The sequence below is a fragment of the Ursus americanus genome, chromosome 18 (assembly GCF_024610735.1).
Source record: "Ursus americanus isolate L20-20 chromosome 18, mUrsAme1.1.p, whole genome shotgun sequence".
NCBI classification, from domain to species: Eukaryota; Metazoa; Chordata; class Mammalia; order Carnivora; family Ursidae; genus Ursus; species Ursus americanus.
This window is the reverse complement of record NC_142144.1, coordinates 48,156,547-48,179,152: the sequence shown is the minus strand read 5'-3', so window position 1 is coordinate 48,179,152 and position 22,606 is coordinate 48,156,547. Positions and strand designations below refer to the sequence as shown.

Here is a 22,606-nt window from a genome sequence, read left to right as displayed (position 1 = left end):
CTGCCTGGGAATGCGTGCACATGCGTGCACATACCCCCAGCTCCACAGTCAGAATCTCAAGCCTTTGAAGTACGATTCATTTTTGATGGCTAATAATAGCCACGAAATGATGTTTGTGACTCATGTTAGAATTGAAGGAAGAGCCATTTGATTCATTTAATCAGTCAACAAATATTCACTAAGCCCGGATTAGCATTTGCTAACTACTATAACAAAACCATAAATATGTGATGGCTAAAATATGATAGATTATTCCTTTTTCACATAAAGTCTAAAATAAATTATTGCTCAAGAGGGTTTTTGTAGATTGGGTCAAAAAGTGGCATTCTTCCTACAGTCCATCTGCTAGAACTCGGTACCTTGCTCACACCTAATTGTAAAGACTCTGGAAAGTGACCTAGCTGTGTGACCAGGAAGAAAAAAGAGTTTGGTTAGTAGCAAATCCATGTCAGCCGTGGCTTCTAGAATGGAAGGCATCATGCCGTTAAAAACAAAGTTCCTATTAGCAGAGGCCTGGCCTCGGGCCCTGAGAAAAAGTTACTTACAACGCTCTCTGTTCTTGGCTGCACTCAAAAAACAAACCTTCCATCTCCTCTGGCTCCTCTCTCAATCACCTTTATACCGGGCCAAAGATATTTTTCAGGCACATATGTTCAGATTTTTTCCCATTGGGTTTTGATTTTACCCAGAGTCACACATGCAGGAAAGAGGCAGGAGCCAGAGCCCAGACTCTACAGAGGAATGTATTTCTGAGCATTTACTCCTGGGGCTGCTCATTTGTCCGTGCCTGTCTCTTCGTGGCTCGAGTGCCTGGGGGGGGTGGGGGGGGAGCACCTCTGCTGTAAGGACAAGGGCTGCCCTCGCTTATCACGAATAAGGCACTATTTCCCCTGTTCCATGTTACTTATAACTGGAACCATAATCCAAAAGCTAAGGGGTATGCGGTCTGAACTGAGCAAAAACAATTCTCTTAATGCTTCTGTTTCTGAGTACGACTGTCTCGGATGGGCTTGATTTCTCATATTAGTCCCAATAAATGGAAAACACCTGCCGCTTGTTCCCATTTCCTTGTTTTTCTTGGGCGTATAAAACGAGGCATAATCTCCTTCTGTATAGATCTTTCTCGACTGTAACACAAATTCATAGATGAAACGAAAGCGTCATCTAGAAACCCTATCGTTCACATCAGGAAGCCGCACACATGGGATCTGCAGGCTGAGCGCACTTGCGGGGGCAGTAGCCGCCGGCAGAGCATGCGCACAGGCCTGACAGCCCAGGCACGGCTCACGCTGCCGAGGCCCTGCGGTCATGGCCCATGCTCAGGGTACTTCTTTTTTGTTTTGCCTATTATGAAAGCCTTTTTTAGTACAGCAGGCTATGACTTTTTCTTTCTTAGCACTGTCTCAGCACAAACATATAATTTCTCATTTCACTCTCTCTCTCTGCATCTCTGCTTTTTTTCTTAATCTCCATCATTAAAGTCAGACTCATTCATGTGACTAGATCAGACCCAAACCTAGGCATGGCATCATATAGAAGCATTCACTTGTCAGGTGATCAGCAAGGTGATCTAAAATAGGCTCGTATTTTTATTGTTGTTGTTGTTAGCTGACCATTAAAATCAGAGCTCCAACTTGAAAATTTCAAATAGGGAACTAGTAGTGATCTCTCAAAAGAAATCTCCACAACTCATCAGGAATCAGAGAAATAGGTTACAGAAAAACCAGGAGTGTAATCTGTTGATTATCGAACTTGGCTGTGTATCTGAATTACCTATGAGCTTGTTGAAAATAGAGATTATAGCTTCCGTCCCAGAACAGGCAACTAAAGTTCAGAAGTCTGAACTCTGTCCTCTAGGAGGCTCTGCTTCTGCATGCTGGGATGGGATGGTTAGACACACTGGATGACTCTGTCTCCTTGGCAACCATGATGGAGTAAATCAAAAGGCACTGGAACCATCTCGTGGTTGCCTTGTTCTTGGGGTAGGGAGAAACTTTGTGTCCCAAATCAAAGTCATGGCCCCGTGTGCTGGTTCTAAACCACCTAAGGTTCAGGTGGTAGATCTAGAATGGGACTCAATAGTATATACAAGCTTCTTCTAATAGATGTAAGAGGTTGAGTGGTTAAGAAACATTATTTTCATTGTATACTTCCGTTGATTATAAATACCTGGGTAACTTTGTGATTAGTCTTAACAGTGGATCACAAAGGTAATAAGAAACGTACAAGTAGCCTGTGCTAATGACAGCCCCTCCAGTGACTGGACAAAAGGCCATTACTTTTGAGCAAAAGCTCAATATAATTAATTAAGGGCTGGATTTAATTCAGTGACATTTGAATTTTATAGCTACACACTTGCAGCTATAAAAACCACCTTTATTATTAAAATTCCTATAGGAAAAATAACTTAGTAATTGTGAGTCTGAAACTCTCTGGTCCCTAACCTACTTTTCTCCATTGGCACAGTCGTTTTTATTACACAGTGAGGCAACTTGTCGTATAGCAGGACAGATTATGTTTCTAATAAGTACCCTGGGAGTACTGAGGCAGCCAGTCCACAGACAAGGCTTTGAGATCCCTGTAACAAGCACTGGACATTAGGTCAAACTCTAGAGTCAAGTTTAGCCCTATTCCTTGCTGTCCTGTGGCCTTGGACAATCCATGAAGCCTCTGTGAACCTAAGTTCCTTAATTACATGAAAGAAATACTTTACCTACCTTGTTATAAAAGCAAGAACAAATTCAGACACTGTGCATGGCACACCACACGCTCATATATATTCACTTACTAGATATTTATTGAGGACCTACCATCTTCCAGGACTTGGTGGGGTAGGAATGAAAAAGAGAACAAGAGAGATGTGATCCCTGCTTCTATGGAGGCTATGTGGTAAAGGGATAAATTATAAATTCTTTTTTTTTTAAGATTTTATTTATTTATTCGACAGGATAGAGACAGCCAGCGAGAGAGGGAACACAAGCAGGGGGAGTGGGAGAGGAAGAAGCAGGCTCATAGCGGAGGAGCCTGACGTGGGGCTCGATCCCATAACGCCAGGATCATGCCCTGAACCGAAGGCAGACGCTTAACCGCTGTGCCACCCAGGCGCCCCGGGATAAATTATAAATTCTGATAGTTCTTTGCTTATGAAGGAAATCAAGTTGTTGGTGAGATACATAGTGACTGGCCAGGGATAAAGGGGTACATGCTTTAGATGGAGTGGTTAGGAAAGGTCTCACTAGGAGGTGCTACTTGCCCCTGAGGAACGACTGAAGAAGACAGTCATGCAGAAGTCTGTGGCTGGAGGGTGGCAGGGAAAAGGAAGGGCCCTGGTAAATAAGCTGATGTTTTGGAGGAAGGGAAAGAAGGTCAGGTGGCTAGAGCAGTGATAGATGGGGAGTGTGGCCTCATCGAGGTAGGAGGGGTTGACAGCTAAACACATAGGGGACATAGTTGGTTGGTCATGAAAGGGAGCTTGAAATTTTGTTCTAATCACACTGATAAAGCACTGGATAATCTAACCTGAGGAGTGACATGATCTGATTCGTGTTTGAGAAAGATACCTCCGGCTAACACAGGAAGAGTCTATAGCGAAAGACACGTGGAAGTGGGACGAGTTAGGCTCTGCAGCAGTCCGGCCAGAGGAGGTGGCGGCGTTAGATCATAGCGACAGAGGGGGGTGCAGGGCTTAGATTTAGGGTATATTTAGAGTTCGAGCTGGAGAGCTTCCTGCAGGTAGGGAGGGAAGGTAGATAGGCCAAGATGTATTGTCATTCCAGCTGCGTTTCCCTATTCGCACCCTGCGTTATTCTCAGAAACCATAGTACAAAGTCACTCATCTTCACATCAGCTCATACATCGTCTCAAATATACAGAATATAGGTGAAATAAGGGGAAAGACCCCTAAACAGTCAACACAGATATGGAGAGCCTATGCACATCTTCACACATGACTCCAGTTTCTGCCTTCGAACATAGTTTTAATGAGTTTAATAACCTAGAGCACAGTTAAAAGGGAAGATAAGAAGAGCAGAAGAAAAAGGGACACAGGAGGCTGTGTGACAGGGCAAGAAGAATTAATGATAAGTAGATAAGGGAGAAAACAAAGTATAAAAAAACAGGTTAAAGAATTGAATTATGGTTTTCTTCGTAGTTCATGAAGGCACAGAAGAGTTGAACACCATCATAGAGTGTCCTGCCTAAAAAAGGTTAAAACCAAACTAAATCCATTTGACTTACAAAGAATTAAGCATAGGGTATATAAAAATGATTTCATGTGGACCCTTATTTCCCCCAAGGTGTTCAATAAATGATTCTTTTCATCGTATTTTGTGGTCACGTACACAAAGTGCTGAATTTTTCTCCCCAGCTGAATAAAGGCCTATTAAAATAACATGTACACAGAACTTCGACTTCGGGCAAGATGGCATAGGTGCACTTTTCCCTATTCTTCTTGCTAAATACGACTAAAATCTGTAGAGATGATACATGAAACAAAGTGAATGGTGGAAAGGAAAAAGCAGACTGGCTAGAGACCTTGGGAACTGATTTTCTTTTTGCCTCCTCTAACTCCCAGACTTGGAGCTGAAGAAGCCAGCTGTCAGGAAAGGCAATGGGAACACACACACACACACACACACACACACACACACACACAAAATGGCTCAACTAACTACTGTTCTCTCTAGCCAACGGACCAGGAAAGGGTTAGCCTAACAAGACAGAAAACTTTTGGGAAGCTCTACTTCAAAACAATATACTATGGTCCATCACCAGCCACACCAGCAAAAGCTGCGTGGGGAACCTTGACTTCACCTCATCAGATTGAGATGACGTTCTTCAGTACCCCCATGGATATGCTGTCAGAAAACGGATTTCATCCCCACAGGGTGTAATGTGGAAAGCACATGGGGAAACTGGAATTCCATCCTCACTCTACGGCACCCTCCATGCCCTTTTCCTGGGGTGGTGTGACAGAAGGCCTCTTAGAGAGTCAGGACTTTCCACCACCACCCGCAGCAATAGGGCTCCTCTCATGGTGGGATCAGTGGAGATCCAGTCGGGAGCCACAAGTCCCACCCCTGCTCAGCAGGAACCCCCGTCCCCCCATTGAGTGACAGAGGAGGCCAGGTGGAGGATCTGGGCCTCTACTTCCACTAGGGAGTAACAAGGCGGCCCCTCCCTGCTCCCCCACCTTAGTGGTTGCTGAGAACGCCAGCTAAAACAGTAGGCTTAAATAAGATCCAGGTTTGCATAACGTAATATGAAAATGTCCAGGTTTCAATTGAAAATCACTCATCATACCCCAAACCCACTTTCACCACTCTTATTCCTCATTCTTATTCAGTTTCAGCACTCTTACTCAGTGCTGGAAGTTCTATCCAGTGAAATAATACAAGAAAAGGAAATGAAAGGCATACAGACCAGAAAGGAGGAAATAAAACTATTTGCAGATGAAATGATCACCTACGTAGAAAATACCAAAAAATCCACCCACAAAGAGTCCTAAAACGAACATGTAAGTTTAACGAGGTCACAGTATATACAAAAATCAACTGTGTATCTATGTATTATCAATGAACACTGAAACTGAAAATATAATTTACCATCCCTCAAAAAAAATCAAAATAATTAGGTGTATGTACAATACTTGTTTTTTTTTTATTTTTTTATTTTTTTTTTAAAAGATTTTATTTATTTATTTGACAGAGATAGAGACAGCCAGCGAGAGAGGGAACACAAGCAGGGGGAGTGGGAGAGGAAGAAGCAGGCTCATAGTGGAGGAGCCTGATGTGGGACTCGATCCCATAACGCTGGGATCACGCCCTGAGCCGAAGGCAGACGCTTAACCGCCATGCCACCCAGGCGCCCCTAGGTATATGTACAATACTTGTATGCTGAAAATCATAAAACTGCTGAAAGAAATTAAGGGAGATCTAAATAAATAGACATACAGTGTTCGTGGATTGGAAGATTCAACACAGTTAAAAATATCAATTCTCCCCATATTGATATAGTGGTTTAATTCCTATCAAAATCCCAGCAAGATTTTATGGTTGTAGATAAGATTATTGTAAACCTTATGTAGAAAAGCAAAGAAACTAGAATAGCAAAGAAGAATAAAGTGGAAGTAATCAACCTACCCAATTGTAAGATTAATTATATAGCTACAATAATTAAGACTATGTGGTATTGGTAGAAGAATAGATGCACAGAACAGTAGAACAGAAGACAGAATCCAGAAACAGATCCATGAAAATATGCCCAACCTATTCTGACAAAGGTACAAAAGCAATTCGATGAAAGAAAGATCGCTTGTTCGGTAAACGATGGTGGGGCTATTATACATCCATAGGCAAAAAAAGTGAAGTTTGATTGAAGTCTCATAACTATACAAAAATTGACTCAAAATGTGTCACAGATGTCAATGTAAAATGTAAAATCATGAAACTTTTATCAAGAATAGGAAAAAAATCTTCAGGATCTATGTCTAGATAAATAGTTTTGACTTAGTATCAAAAGTATGATCCATGAAAGGAAAACTCAATAAATGCGACTTCATTAGAGTTAAGAAAACTTTTGTTCTGTGAAAGATCCTGTTTAAGAAGATGAAAAGCTACGGAAGTGGGAGAAAGACTTTGCAAGCCACATATCTGACAAAGGACTAATACCTAGAATAGAAAGAACTCTCAAAACTCAACAGAAAAAAAAAAAAAGAATCCGATTAGAATAGTGCACTGGGTGTTATACACAACTAATGAATCATTGAGACTTACATCGGAAACCGGGGATGTACTGTATGGTGACTAACATAATATAATAAAAAATCATTATTAAAAAAAAAAAAGAAAAGAAAATGTTCAAAGGGGGCGCCTGGGTGGCTCAGTCATTGGGCGTCTGCCTTCGGCTCAGGGCGTGATCCCAGCGTTCTGGGATTGAGCCCCACATCAGGCTCCTCCACTGGGAGCCTGCTTCTTCCTCTCCCACTCCCCCTGCTTGTGTTCCCTCTCTCGCTGGCTGTCTCTCTCTCTGTCAAATAAATAAATAAAATCTTTAAAAAAAAAAAAAAAGAAAATGTTCAAAGGGCAGGAAGAGACATTTCACCAAAGAGGATATAAAGATGGCAAATAAGCACGTGAAAAAATATCCAACATCAGTAGCCATTAGGGAAACGAGAACTCAAACCACAATGAGATGTCACTACACACCTATCAGAATGGCTAAAATTAAAACCAAGGACAGCACCAATGCTGGCAAGGATGGAGAGAATGGATCATTCACATATTACTGATGAGAATGTAAAATGATAAGCCACTCTGGAAAACAATTCAGCAGTTTCTTAAAAAATTAAACATGCAGTGGCGCCTGGGTAGCGCAGTTGTTAAGCGTCTGCCTTCGGCTCAGGGCGTGATCCCGGCGTTCTGGGATCGAGTCCCACATCGGGCTCCTCCGCTGGGAGCCTGCTTCTTCCTCTCCCACTCCCCTGCTGTTTTCCCTCTCTCACTGGCTGTCTCTCTCACATAGATAAAAATAAAATCTTTAAAAAAAATTAAACATGCAACTGCCGTATGACATAGCAGTGGCACTCCTGGGCACTTATCCCAGATGAATGAAGACTTATGTTCACACAAAGACTTGTACAAAAATGTTTGTAACAGCTTTATTTGAATAGATATAATCTGGAAACAACCCAGATGTCCTTCAACAAATGAATGGCTAAAGAAACTGTGATAAATCCACACCATGGAACACTACTCAGCAAAAAAAAGAACAAACTATTGATACACACAACCGTGGTACCACGAGAGAACCCAAAGAATCTCCAAAGAATTATTCTGAGTGAAAAAAAAATCAAAAAAGATTACCATTTTTATAATGTGCTTGAAATGACAAAATTATAGAAATGGAGAAGAGATTAATGGTTGTCAAAAGATAAAGGCAGGGTTGGGGGCAGTATGTGGGCTCCTGTAGTGATGGAAATGTTCTGTAGCTTAACGTTATCAATGTCAGTGTCCTTGTTATGATACTGTAGCTTTGTACGATGTTACCATTGGGGGAATCTAGGTAGAGAACATATGGGATTGCTCTGTGTTTTTTCTTACAGCTGCATGTGAATCTATAATTATCTCAAAGTACAAAATTTAATTTAAAAAAAAAATAATAAGCCAGGGTGCCTGGCTGCCTCAGTCAGTGAAGCATGTGACTCTTGACCTTGGGGTTGTGAGTTTGAGTTCCATGTTGGGTGTAGAGATTAAAAATAAAATCTTTTAAAAAAATAAGCCCTTAAAAATAAGAGATCTATCATTTATAAATGTAATGATAAAATGCACAAATCATCCCAGCTTATTAGATACTATGCTCCATCCTCAGATTCTTCAATCAGTTTCGTTTCCTGACAATTCTATGGTGGATGAGTGGGTGGGTGGATGGTTTCTATATCGTGCAGTTACAATTTTTTTCAAAGGAACACATGGTTAGTGGGAAAGGCCTGGGTATACCAGTTGTTCATTGTGGGTCACCCCATGTTTCAAGGGAACACCCAAGCCCACAGCCATCATCTAGTAAAATCTCACATTCCTTCCCACCTTCAGGAAAACCACTAGTGAAGACATCAAGAGGGACCGTAATCAACACGGAGGACCCTGCAATCACAGTTGACGTGGGAAGCACCATCAAAACAGTAAAAGGAGTGAATGTGACAATTAACTGCCAAGTTGCAGGTGAGAAATGCATTCGTGTATTAATTCATCTGTTCAAATATTAACGGAGCCCTGTGCTGGGTTGGGGGATACAAAGATAAATACAGATTCTACTCTCAGGGATTAAGGGCCAGTAGGAAAGCTAAGGCAAGAACCTCAGTCACCCTGAAAATGGACAATGCTACAGAAGTTTAGAGGAGGAAAGATGAATGCTGGCTGGGATGGAGGTGGTTTCTTATTTCAGCCTTGCACACTACATGTGCCAAGATGGAAGCGAAGAGTGTTCCAAGTGGATAAATGGGTGTGAAAAATTCATGGAAGTAGGAAAGCCCAAGACTGTAAGTGAACAGTGTGTGCTTTGGTCTGGCTGGAGCCCAGAGTAGAGAAATGGTGTGGAGGGGCTTAAACTTTAGTAAGATGGGTTGCAACTGTGCTATGGGAGACCTTAAATGCTTGGCCAAGGAGTTTGGAAAAAGGCAGATAGAAAGTAGCGTTAAGGAGCCAGACTTCCAGAAGAGTAAGCCAAGAGCGGCACGTAGAATGGATTGAAGATAGGAAGTACTGGGACCTAGAGCTGGACCTAATACTGGAACCTAAGAAGCTGTCACAGTAGTCAGGGCACCTGGCTGGCTCAGTGGGTAGAGCATGTGACCCTTGATCTCAGGGTTGTGAGGTCAAGCCCCATGTTGGGTGTAGAGATGACTTAAAAATAAAATCATTAAAAAAAACAAAACCTGTCTTCGTAGTTTAGAGAAGAGTTGATGGGGGCCCAAACTCAGGGCAGTGGTGATGGAAAGGTAAAGGGTGGAGGAGCGTCAGAGGGGTGGCAGAGGTAAGACCAACAGGAACCTGGACCTTACTTTCATCAGAAGTGGGTAGGAGTCATAAACAAAAACAGCCAGTGCTATTAGGAGTTTTGATATATAGGAATTGCCCTCCAGGTGGCCAGGTGGATAGGGAACAGAAAGGCAGAGGGAAGTGGAGGAGGAGTAGACAATAGGGGGTGGTAGTACCCTCTTTATAAAAGTATTTACCTTCCATTAGAAAGCCAAAAACATCAACAGAGAGCCAGACAAAACCCAGCTGCTGATTCTCCCTTCCTCTGGACCACTAGTGGGTGACATCTACCCTAAGGGTCTTCATGCCCACAGTACTAAGAAATGCCCAGGCCCGGCTCCCGTCCCCTGATTGCCGTCCTCATCAGCTATCCCCTCTTGGGGAACACCCAAAGCCGGGTTCCCCAGGCATACTCCGTGGACAGAGCAGACAGGCAGTGGCACCCCTTCTCTGGGGCTTCCTTTAATCTTAAATCTCTACCCCATCATCGGAGGTTTTGCCTCCGCCTCTGATTTATAGGCCACATAACCCAGTTTAGAATAAGTAGGAGGAAGACCTTAATCTAAAGCATGTTGTTTCCAAAGAACAGCCAGTCTGGTTTTCTCTGAAATACTCTGGTAGCTCCAGGAAATCAGAACTATAAATCTATCTCTGTCATCATACATTATCTTCTCTTTGTAAAGATTCCCTTGGCCTGCGTGTCCACCCTTGTCAGTGAAACCTTCCTCAGTCATAGCCCTTCAGGCCTGGCCCTCCCAGATAAGGAGCCAGACGAACCCTCTGACAGGGCTTCCCAGGAAGGAGCTGGCCTTCAGGCAGGGACCCATGGTGCAGGTGGGGCCTTCTGGGCAGAGCCATCATCCCCCCACGCGACCACTGTGAACACATGCTCAGAGACACAACACTGACTGGAGATGTAACGGACCATGCTGGATCTCTTCTTGAGAGATGAGATGGGGAGAGTAAGAGAATGGGGAGCAAGAGGAACCACAACAAGGGAGTGGGCGCTTAACGGAGATCGAGAGAACCAGAATCCAGCTGAGGAAGTCTTTAGCATGGGGAACCGGCGGCACTCAAACCAGCTTTGGCCAAGTCTTTCTTGCCACTTGGTGCCCTGTCTCCCTGACTTCATCCAGAGACTCGCTCTTGGTGACCTTACTGTGAGATCTCAGGTTGTCGTGCCCACTTTTTGCCTGCACACGACTGTCTTTATTTTTATTTTTATGCGTAGAATCATTTGTGTGAATCATGGTTGACTAAAATAAATCTGTGTGTCTTTGTCATTATGCCTTTTTTTAAATAAGGTATTTATTCAAAGTGGTGGGCAAGAGCCTGCTTTTGATTACACAGTCGGTCTGTGAATTTGCTGGACAAAGAAATCATCCTTGAGCTGAGTCTCCAGTCAAAATACTGAGTGTTGTAATGCTCAATGGCAGTAGGAATGACTTTTACTTTACTAATACAAGTGTTTCTATGGCTCTCTTGTGGTGCAATTTTAATGGCTACTTTATAGTCCATATTAAGAATATTACATAATTTATGTACAGTAGCTCATGTCCTTTTATGTTTGAGTTGTTAGCAAGTTCTCATTAAATAACTTTCTGTACATATATGCTTTCAACTTGTAAGATGCAGCCTCACAAATTCTTCCCATCCCTTAAACATAACAAATATTAAGCAAAGAGTATGATGAGCATTCTTTTTGAAAGTGATCCAATCCAGTGTATCACTCCCATACTTTTTCTCTACTTGAGAAGAGTTCAGAAGACCTAGGAGGAGATAAAAGGTTGGGGGAGGTGGGAGTGTTTCAGTCATTGGGACCAGCATGTGCAAAGGGCCTGGGGTAGAAAGAGCATGCTGCCTCTAAAGGAGTAAAATATGGCTGGGGTGACTGTAGTACAAACAGCAGAGAAGAAAATAGCATGACCTATGGCTCGAGGGTAGGGGAGAACAGACAGGGGCTAGATCTTACATGCTCTCATAGATTATGGTACAATTTGTGATTTTATTCCAAGAACAAAGGAAGCTTTTGAAAGACTTTGGAGATAAAATTGTTAGGACTGGTGATGCAGAAATTAAGAGTTGAGGAATCAGAGACAGACAGTATATTCATTAGGGTAGGCTAGACTGTGCTAATAAGTAGACCCCCAATTATATCATGGATCAAACACAGTAGAAGTCTATTATTGTTTAAGAGTCCAAAGAGCTGGCTGACCCACACAGTCCAGATCACGGAATGCTTGTGGCTCTATTATTTTAAACACATGCCCTCCAAGGTCTCCCCAGGGGTTACCTGTCAACCAGAAGAGGGGAAAAACAAAGCACGGAGGATGGTTGGGAAGGCTTTGAAGGGCCACACCTGGAAGCTATGCATATCACCACTTCTCACAGTCCCCCTTGTCACCTGGCCACTCCCCATCACAAGGGATATTAAGCAGCGTGACCTGGAGGGGCACCCAGGAAAAAGAAGGAAACCGGTTTTGTGAACAGCTGTCAATGTCTGCCCCGGTCAGTATGGAGGAATGTGGAAGCCCGGACCTCCTTTCCAGATGTCCGTGGTTCTTTAGAATAATTGCCGCAGCTGACATTCCAGTTACTGCATCCTTTCCTTTCCTTGCACCAAGACATCGAAGAAGCTTCTTGAGTGCATCATGTCAAGGTGCACCCTTCAGTGGGCACCCCAGCTCGAGATGCTGACAGGCTGCCATGGTGCAAGGAGCCAAACAGAACAAGTGGTCTGGTTGGCAAGAGTATCCTGTCTGGGATTGAAAAAAGAATATTATAGGGGCGCCTGGGTGGCACAGCGGTTAAGCGTCTGCCTTCGGCTTAGGGCGTGATCCCGGCATTCTGGGATCGAGCCCCACATCGGGCTCCTCCGCTATGAGCCTGCTTCTTCCTCTCCCACTCCCTCTACTCGTGTTCCCTCTCTCGCTGGCTGTCTCTGTCTCTGTCAAATAAATAAATAAATAAAATCTTTAAAAAAAATAGAAAAAGAAAAAAGAATATTATAGCATCACCCTACCTGGCAGCTCCGTGGAGGTTAAAGGCACTAATCCTTATAATCATCCCAATTCCAACCCATTATGTAACTAGACTCATTTATTGATCCTTTCAAGCAACAGGGAGAGCGTTGTGGTGTTCATTAGATGTGCCACCGAAGGGAAAAAGTCCAAACAGGGCTTTTTCCTCCCCTGCTTTAGACACCGATCATAGCAGGGAGGCCAGAGCGTGGAGCCTATCCAAGAAACTTGTCAACAACATAGCTTTGGACTGTGTTCGGTGGTAGAGTATCTTTTCTGTCATTTTTTAGACATTTCTTTCGGTAAAATGTGTGGTCACATCACAACAGCCTAGGGGAAGAAAAGAAATCTCCCACAACCCGACCAGCTTCTCAACAAGAAGACAGCTAACAAAGCCAGCACACACGGGTTTTAGAAAGCCCTCCTCACAATAATCTTGGTGATACAGCTACGGCAGAAAGGTTAATTCTCAGAGTAGAAAGTAAGGATTTGACAGTTCAGAAACAATAGCGTCGCATTTCTGATGTTCTCTGAAGAGGCGGTCGGGGATAGGGGCAGGCGGTGGGGGGCACAGGGTGAGGTGGGGATCCGTGGCATCGAATGGATGAGCGTGGATCTCCACCCTGCCATTTGGAGGTCACTCACTGGCCATGGGGTGAGCAGCAGGGAGAGACAGAGGCTCTGTCCCCACGTAATCAGTCAGGGAACCAAACTAACATCACTTTAGGCAGATTTTTTCATCTCTTTGAGCGATGTGATTATCTTTCTAAAATGTTTGGCTTACAGCAAACATTCACCAAGTGTTCGTCCTCCTCGCACATGGTCAGGAGATCTTGCACTGTCCCTGACCTTCGTGCGCTCCCTGTGTTCAGCTGTTCTGAACGTCCGTATTGGGCATGCATATCTGGTACCTTTTCAAGGGCCTCTGGCTTAAACAATGGCCGGTGACATTCCCTAAAGGCTCATTATCATCCCTGGGGGAAAAAAGGAAAAGAAAAAAAAGCTCTCTGAGGCCTCGTTGATGTTTCCTCTTCCTTTCTTCTATGTTTGTAAGAGGTCAGAGTCAGTCATGAAAGGGACTAAAAAGATTCTAAAGTATCTTTTTGTGTCATTCTCTGCATGAGGCCCACCGTCCCAGGCAGGAAGTCCCCAAAATGTGACATCAGACACAACCCCTCCATCAGCAAATTCTCGATGCAGGTCTGTGCTCGAGTGAGCCTGACAGAGATTTGCTAATAAATACACGAAAGAACGAGTCCTACAGAATTTCTCTCCCTTTGGCATCACCGTGACTTCTCTGGTTTTAGCTGTAGAGACGAGGTAACTTCCTTCGACCCTTTGCTATCCCGAACGTCTGCATTTCAGGCGCCCTCCCCTCACTTAGAGAATTGGGTCCATTTGGTAAGCACCCAGTCTTATGCTGGCAAACACCCCGATTTCTTGGGGGGCATGAGGCAGAGTGATCAAGGGAATGGAAGAGGCTTGGATCCACTTCCTGGGGAAGTGAGGTCTCTCTCAGGGCCTGGGCTGTCTCCCTCTGCCTCTTGTTTCTCACCTCCACCCACCCCACCCCCATTTCCTCTCTTCTACTGCCTCTGCGTCTGGCTGTCCTGCAGGAGCATGGGCCCTTCCAGAGAAGGACATGCTGGGAGCGGCAGGGAGTCCTGCTGCAGGATGGCCCCCATTGCAGGGATCCTCACGAGCACAGGTGCTGGGGACACACACACCATCCCATCAGCACAGTGGTGGAGAGAGCGTTGGTTCACTGCGTGGAACCGAAGGCCCATTTAGCCCACCGCCCTTACTCTACCTGCCTAGCTCTAGAACAGTCGTAGGTCCTGCCGGGGATTGTGTGCTCGCTGCCCACAGCGCTCTGCAAAAGAACGTGCCAACACACACGCTGCATGTGGGCGATTCATAGCAAGGGAAATGCTTGCAGAAGGTAGTACGTAGGACCTCGAGTCTCCTTGTGCTTTCAGGAGAGAAATGGCAGGGAATGTTTTCTTCAGCTTACCTCTCAGAGGCTTTCTCTTGAATGCTGTGGATTTTTTTTTTTTTTTTAACCTAGAAACTAAGCTCACGGTCCAAAGTCCAAGCTGGCACGGCTAGGCATCATGAAGCTCTTGCTCTCCCTAGTGGTGCTGCAATGAAAAATCAGCTTTTCCGCCTCTTACCTGCGTCTTGTCCAGGTACATTCAGAGGCCGTGCCAGCCCGGTCCGGCTCCTGCATTTGAGCATCAGGCATCATGAGGTATGCCTCTCCTTGATGTGACAAGCCTGCGGTAGCCGAGGCTTCATCCCGTTTCAGCAGCCCTGCCTCCTTCCAGCTAGTTCGGGGATCCTTCGTGATTCTTGTTAACCCATTGGTAGTCTGAATGAAAGAGAAAACCAGAGAACTACTCCCCTGTTCCCCTGCAGATTGGCCAGACCCTCTGACCACCACCGTGGGCCCCCGCTCCAGGCCCACCTGAGGACCAGTGAATTCCCACAAGGCAGTTCATCATTGGTGAGGGAGTGTGAGACCACCTTCCCACCTCCACCCCACTTCCTCCTACTGGGAGCTCAGGTGCAGCAAGTGCCCAGGGGCCATAATTAGGGCGCCACTGAGCTGGGTGTTACAGAGTAGACTGCTGGTAAATTCTGTTCAGAAGATTCAAGGACAAGTAACGGGTACACAGGCAATCCCTTGAAGACCTCCATGTCCGCACCTGTAGGCTGTCCATTAAGGGCAACACTGCCCTTGCCCCAAGGGCAGAATGTAGCCCCAATTCAGAAAAGCACAGGACTAAAGGTCGAGCCCTTTGACTCTTCTTGACTTTGACCCCCATTGACCACGATTTGACGTTATTAACATACCATGGATACACACCCAAGAGCTCTGAGTAAACTTTTTGACCTGGGCCGGCAGGCTGAGTGGTGCGAGGAATGGAGCTTTGTGCTCCCCAGACACCTGTGAATTGATGCCACAGATTTTCTGTCTCCCAGCTCACTCCGAGCTCAGCCTCCTGCGGGGCCTCCTGTCTCAGAAGACTTGTCCTGGACCAGGGCCTGCTTGCCGGCATGGTTACCACAGGCAAACTTCCCAAAGAATTAAGGCTGCCCCCTTGTCTTAGCCTACTCAGGCAGCTAGTCTAAAATATCCATAGACGAGGTGGCTTAAATGTCCGAAATGTATTTCTCACGGTACTGGAGGCTGAGAAGTCCAAGCGCAAGGCGCCTGCCCACGCAGATCTGTTGAGAGCTCTTTCCCTGGATTGCTGACCGCCATCTTACTGTGTCCGGACATGATGGAGAGAGAGAGGGCTCACTCTCCGGTCTCTTCTCATAAGGGCGCTAATCCTGTCATGACAACCCCACCCACCTAAACCTAACTACCTCCAAACATCCCGCCTCCAAATACTATCGCACTGGAGGTGGTTAGGACTTCAACGTATGAATTTGTAGAGAAACACATTCAGTCAGTGATGCCCCTGGAAGACAGAACCCAACTTCCAAAGACAGGTACTCCATCCTAACTCATACACACACTCCCCAGCTCTCTCTCACAGGCACTAAACTTGGCCTGAGGAAAGAGCAGACAGAGTACTTTCTTTTTGTCTCTTTCGTCTCTGTCTCTGTGGTGCTACTGCCCATAGCTCTGTGTTCTCTCGTTCTAAGAAAATACATAGGCTCCAAAAAATACAAGCATGTTTTCCATGTATAGTGTCAGTTCTGGTAAGGTTCCAGCAGCTTTCATTTGTCTGGTTCATACTAGACAAAAGACTAATATTTTATAGCTTTTAACTTTTTATTGAGTGTAATATCTGTCCAGGAAAGGAGACATATCCTAAAGGTACCAAGCCCACCAAACCAGTCCTCGGGTCGGGAACCAGAGGATTACCAGTGACCACTTAGCACTTGTGCCCACTTAGTCTCAATGCCTCCCTGTGTGTCCCTCCCTCTCACGGGAGCCACCACCCTGACTGCTAAGAGCCTAGATTGATGTTACCGGGTTTTGTTTGTCGCTTACAAAAATGAGATCATACAGTGTGTACGCTTTTGCGTCTAGCTCTTCTTACTCAATGTTTGTTCATGTAGTTGTCAATCATTCATTTTCACAGCTGTATAGATCTGGGGCTTATGTTTCTCCCTGCATTCTCCACAGAGCGTGGGTACTTTCCTTCCATCTTGGCAAGTGCCCTTTACCAGCTGCCCACTTCCTGTTCTGTTAACTGGCCTCTCTCTTCCTGCCTCAGCAGTGGGAGCTTTAAAAGGCTAAAGCTCTCGAGACCACGGAGAGGTCACAGGCATTATTTAGTTTGGCTGGAGGACGGTAGAAGACGCCCAGGCAGATGCTTCCTGCCGAATTGCCCCTGGGAGGGTCCACCAAGCGGGAGTAACTGCCTCCGGGGTCACCTGAATCTGTTTCGCTGATGTGTTGTTTTTTTTTTTTTTTCTTCCTAGGTGTGCCTGAAGCTGAAGTCACTTGGTTCAGGAATAAAACCAAACTGGGCTCCCCTCCACATGGGCACGAGGGCTCCTTGCTGCTCACAGACGTGTCCCCCTCGGATCAGGGCCTGTACTCCTGCAGGGCAGCCAATGTCCATGGAGAGCTGACCGAGAACACGCAGCTGCTGATTCTAGGTAAACAGCTCGAGGCTGACCGTCTAACCCACCCTCCGCCTCACTTTTTCCCTGATCCAATCAAGTACATAAAAGCAATGTCCCCTCCCTTCCTCCCACCTTAGGGCCTGCCAGTAGAAAGAACACAGACTCGGGCGGCAGGCAGACTTCATTTTGAATGCTGGCTCTACCGCTTATTCACTGTGTGACCTTGAGTGACCTTGGGTGACTCACTTAGCCTTACTAAGCCTTAGGTGCTGGTCTTGATGTGCGTGCACAATGGGGATTGTCCATGTAGGGGGAGGAGGCTGTCAGCCAGGGCTCAAGACATAAAGAAGTTATTGTTAATTTCTTCTGCGTGAAGGACTTCTTTGAGAATCCAATGAAAACTATTGATGACCCCCTCCAGGAAAATTCATACGTATAAAATTTCTCATAGAATTTCAGGAAGCTCATAGTCCAGCCCACCCAAAGTCCACACGGGTACGCCCCGGTCTTAGTCTATTCAGGCTGCTGAAACAAAACACCACAAACCGGGTAGCTTTTAACAACAGAAGTTTATGTTTCTCACCTGCGGAGGCTGGAAGTCCAAGATCAGGATGCCAACATGGTCGGGTTCTGCGGTAAGCCCCTTCTCCGGGTTACAGACTGATGGCTTCTTGCTATGTCCGCCTATGGCAGAAGGGCCAAGCCAGCTCTCCGGGGCCTCATGTATAAGGGCACTAATGGCAAATGTGAGGGCTCCGCCCCATCACCTAATCCCATCACCCTGGGGGGTTAGGACGTCACCTATGAATTTGAAGGGACACAGACATTCAAACTATAGTACCCCCAAATATAAGAACCCCCGACTAAAGAGCCTAACACAGTTCTTAGCATAACATAGGTATTAGACATAACAACCACTGGGACACCATCGAATATTCACTGTTGCTGAAGGCTGGACTCAGCCGTGTTGGGAGCAATGACCCTTTTATCCCTGGACTAGAGACCCTGGGCTTATCTTCCCCAGAGTCTGGAACTTGGTGTGATGCAGTAAAAAGAAGTTTGTTTTTGTAAGTTGTTTAAAAAAAAAAAAAAAGCAATGATTAGAGCCCTCATGCTAGTTTTCCACTAAGAAAGCTATCATTCTAAGAAAAAAGAGGAAACTGTGAGAAATATGAAGAATCACACGCCATAGATACATACACATTCATACATTATAGACCTCCTCGGGGAAAAATAATTAAACATTATACTTGTATTTCCATACCCCCAATTGCTGATAGACCAAAGCCTAGGGTCTCTAGCGCCTGCCCGCTCAGGTTTCAGACAGGCCCCAGCGGGTTTTCATCTCACCAGTGGCTGCATAAACCTCCAGTCATTTTAGAAAGTCACGGAAAAGCGGCTCAGTGAGGGACGTCAATGGTCCTGTGTTGGGTTTCATCCGGCTGAGCTGCGTGCAAGTCTGGAGCCAGGGGCCCAGGCACTGCTGCCCCACACTGAGTTACGGGGCTTACTGTGGGCTTTTCCTCCCTAATAAGCCTTGCTTGTCGCCTGTGCTGACAGAGAGGCAAGCCTAGGATGTGTGGTTGCTACTGTAGCTTTGCCAATGAAGGGTGCGCGGTCTGCCAGCCAGCTCTTGCCGCCTTGCGACTGAAAACCAGCGTGACTGTGAACACGGAGCTGGACGGGCGTGACGTCTTCCCATTTTAATCCGACGTGATGGGGGAAAAAAAAATCACTGTTTAGACTCTTAAGTTGAGCACTTTTCTTGATCAGAAGCTTGGTTTATTAATCCAAGTATTTTTAGTTTTATAGGTGCTTTATGAACGTAGAAATAATGTCTCTTTTTTTAATTTTAATCAGCCAAAAACGTGGCTGAATTTTTAAACAAGAGACTTCATGTATCAAACTGAGCCTTCACACCAGGCTCTGTGACTTAACCTATAGCACGGAGACTTGAAGTGTAATGAGACTTTCATTCATTTATTCCTATAGCCGTTGAATGAATATTCATGACATATTGCCTCTAAGTTCCATTTCAAGCGTTGCGATAAATTTAAGAGGTGACCTTAAATTTTAAAAATTTTAAATTAAGAATTATTTATTTGAGAAAGAGAGAGAGAGTCAAGCAGGAAGGGCAGAGGGAGGGAGAGAAACTCAAGCAGACTCCCCACTGAGCAGGGAGCCCAACACGGGGCTGGATCCCACGACCCCAAGATCATGACCTGAGCCAAAACCAAGAGCCGATGCTTAACCAACTGCACCACCAATGCGTCCCGTGAGTTTGATATTCTTGAGGGAATATTCAGTATTCAATTGCAGTATTCTTAAGGGAATATTTAAAAAATGGGTGATGGGCATTAAGGAAGGCACTCGCTGGGATGAGCACCGGGGCTTGTGTGTGGGTGATGAACCACTGCTCCTGAAACCAGGGATGTACAGTATGTTAACTAACTTGCATTTAAATTTTAAAAAGTAATTAATTAAGCTTTAAAAATTCTTAAAAGATGGGAAAAAGAGAATTTAGGTTGTAGTAAACTGCTACCATCAGTTCCTAAAATCATGGTATTTCAGAGTAGAAAGAGATCTGGGAAATGATGAGTTTATCATTTTATAGATAAGGAAATGAGGGCTCAGAGGAATTCAGGGACTTGCCCAAGTTAGTGAATGGCAGAGCCACAGCTTAAATAGAGCGTTCCTGAACCCAAGCATGATGTTTTCACCTATACCATATAAAGAATATCTTTAATTATATATAACATATATATAATGTAATGGTTTATGTATTTATATAATCTCATATATATAAATCTATATAAATTATATATATATATAAATTTATATAAATTATATATATATATATCTCAAGCTCGTCATTATTTTCTGGATGCAATGGTCTTTTGCAGTCAAGGCAGAGTAGACAGAAGGTGTATTTCTGAAGCAGACTCTGAAGCCGTCATGACTTACTTGCCACCCTTAACAAGTATCTGACAAGCTGACAGGCACATAATAGGCCCTCACTGAACACTGATGAAATGACCATCAGTTACAGAGGAAATACTTCTGCTTCTCTTCAGACTCCAAGTGCTCTCGAGAAAAAGGTGGGAGTCCACCTTGGAAGATGTAGGAAGTCGGGAAACAAGGTTCTGGTTCTTTTCTCAGAGAATCTTGAGTCCTCTCACCACCAGGTTCAATAGGTGCTTGCCTCTCTGTCCAGTGGAAATGATAAGCCACTATAGTTCCATTTTTGTCACTTCAGGCTCTGGTTAACTAGACCCCTGATCACTTCAGCACTAACTCCTTCTAAGATTTTGAAGAACAAATCATCCCTGTCCTGCGTATCTAGTCCTACCTGGGCATAAAAATCCAGACCACAAAGCAAATTCCCTTTATCAACTTCATAAATAAACCTTTTTCTTCATAGAAAATGTCACTCATAGGCTTACTTTAAATAAGCAATTCCTGGGGCACCTGGATAGTGCAGTCAGTTCAGCATCTGACTCAGTTTCGGCTCAGGTCATGATCTCAGGGTGCGAGATGGAGCCCCATGTCGGGCTCGGTGTTGGGCGTAGAGTCTGCTTAAGATTCTCTCTCTCTCCCTTTCGCCCTCTTCCCTCCCCCATGTGTTCACTCTCTCTCTCTAAAATAAAAACTTCCTGTGGTGATGTATCCATATCTGTGGGGACAATAACAAAGTGCTCTAAAGGATGCTGTAAGAGTTAAATGAAAAAAAGGAATGAAAACTATTTAACACAGGACTTGGCATATAATAAATGCTGAAGAAGTGTTGGCTTTTTAAGAGTATTTTTATAATATGGTTTAATTTGCCTACACATTTATAGAGACCCAGTGGTACTGTGGTATAAAGTGGTATACAGTAAGGAACTCCTAAAATCAACATGCCTGATTCTTATTACTGACCTTATTGTTTTGGGCATCAAATATTAAGCTTGAAATTCTGACTCACCTGGATAGGCACACCTTCTCTATGGGAAAAAAACAATGCTTAAAGGCAACCATAATGCCTGCCTTGCATGCATACCCACCTTTCCTTCCCCCCTTAATATAGCCTTCATGCTTTAACCTGCCTGACTCCCCATCTGCCTTCCCACAGATCCCCCCCAAGTCCCCACACAGTTGGAAGACATCAGGGCCTTGCTTTCAGCCAGTGGACTGAACCTTCCCTCGGTGCTGACATCTCCTCTGGGAGCACAGCTGGTCCTGGATCCTGGGAATTCCGCTCTCCTTGGTGAGTCCAAATCTCTGGAACATTGGGCTAAAATCCAGGGCTGGACAGGATTTATGGATGGGTGACTGCTTGCAGGTGGGAGGGAGGCAGCAGGAGGGGGTGGCCAACAGGAAATCACTAAATTGCCTACAGAATCCAGACTCACCAGTGGAAACTTGGCTGACTTTCCATGTGAGGTGAGTACAGACCTTAGTCTGGACTCTAGCTTGTCTCGATTCCAACATGGCTCCTTTCTGAATCCTCTTGGGTTAATGCCACAGTCCAGATCCTCTCAATCAGATCGACTCACTGAACAGTAAATAAAGAGCAGAGCAGTAAAAATAGTTCATCTCCCCTTGTCAACCATACCCCAGTGTGCCCCCATGACCTCCTCACAACTAAACTACAGCTATCATCAGCTTTCAAGAAGAAAAATCTAGATGATTCTATTTAGGCTAGCCTTCTATAGGTAGGGCCTGAAACCAACCCAGATGGACTCCTCAAGCAAGTGTTTAAATAACTTGACCAAGTACGACTTCCCTGGCATCTGTCAATGGGAACCTTCACCAAGTTATTGCCCACATGGCTGGTGCCTACTGGTGTACAAAGGCATCTGTGTCCTGGGCCCTTCATACCAGAATCATGGCAACCAGAATCATGGGCCCTTCATACCAGAATCATACCACAGGAACCTCTGTACTCCCGTCATGACTTCTGGAGAGGGTCAAGGTGGAAGGGAAGAATTATCTGCCTTCAAGTCCTGGGGTGGGGAGGATAAACAGGTCTACAAAATGGGGGAAATCCTCATGCTAACTCTTTGTGGTCCCAAATATTGGTAATGGTAATGAAAACTATTCCCTTGACTCAAACTATTCCTTTTTCTCCTCCCCACCACCTAGCAAGGAGCAGGAGGCCAAAGGGTGCCTAGTCATACTGGTGATTATTATCAATATGGCCACAGGGACTGGTGTCAGATCACAAACCGAAAGATTACCTTCAATTTTCATTATTATCTAAAATTAAGAAAGAATGCTCATAGTATATGAGCATATGGAAAAAGCTTATAATTTCTCTGTTTCTGATCTGATCCTAAAAATAAGACACATGTAATGACAAGTAGCCCTATTCTGTTTCCTCTAACTTATGCAAGCTTGGCATTGAGTTTTTCCACATCACGTTAATCAGAATTCATAGAAGTTCAAAACTGCTTTCTTTTGGCTTATAGATGGTAAATGTAT

The 22,606-nt window shown here is 44.8% G+C and overlaps 1 protein-coding gene across 3 annotated transcripts in view; it reads left to right on the top strand.

Annotated features, from left to right (window-relative positions):
- Nucleotides 1-22,606, top strand: part of ADAMTSL1 (ADAMTS like 1) — an 874,799-nt gene that overhangs the window by 782,480 nt on the left and 69,713 nt on the right. For all 3 annotated transcript variants that reach the window (XM_087869620.1, XM_087869619.1, XM_045780274.2), the window contains 3 exons: nucleotides 8,589-8,717; nucleotides 16,997-17,176; nucleotides 21,255-21,389. In XM_087869620.1, coding sequence (XP_087725746.1) covers nucleotides 8,589-8,717; nucleotides 16,997-17,176; nucleotides 21,255-21,389 — 444 coding nt within the window. The remainder of the gene's footprint in view (nucleotides 1-8,588; nucleotides 8,718-16,996; nucleotides 17,177-21,254; nucleotides 21,390-22,606) is intronic.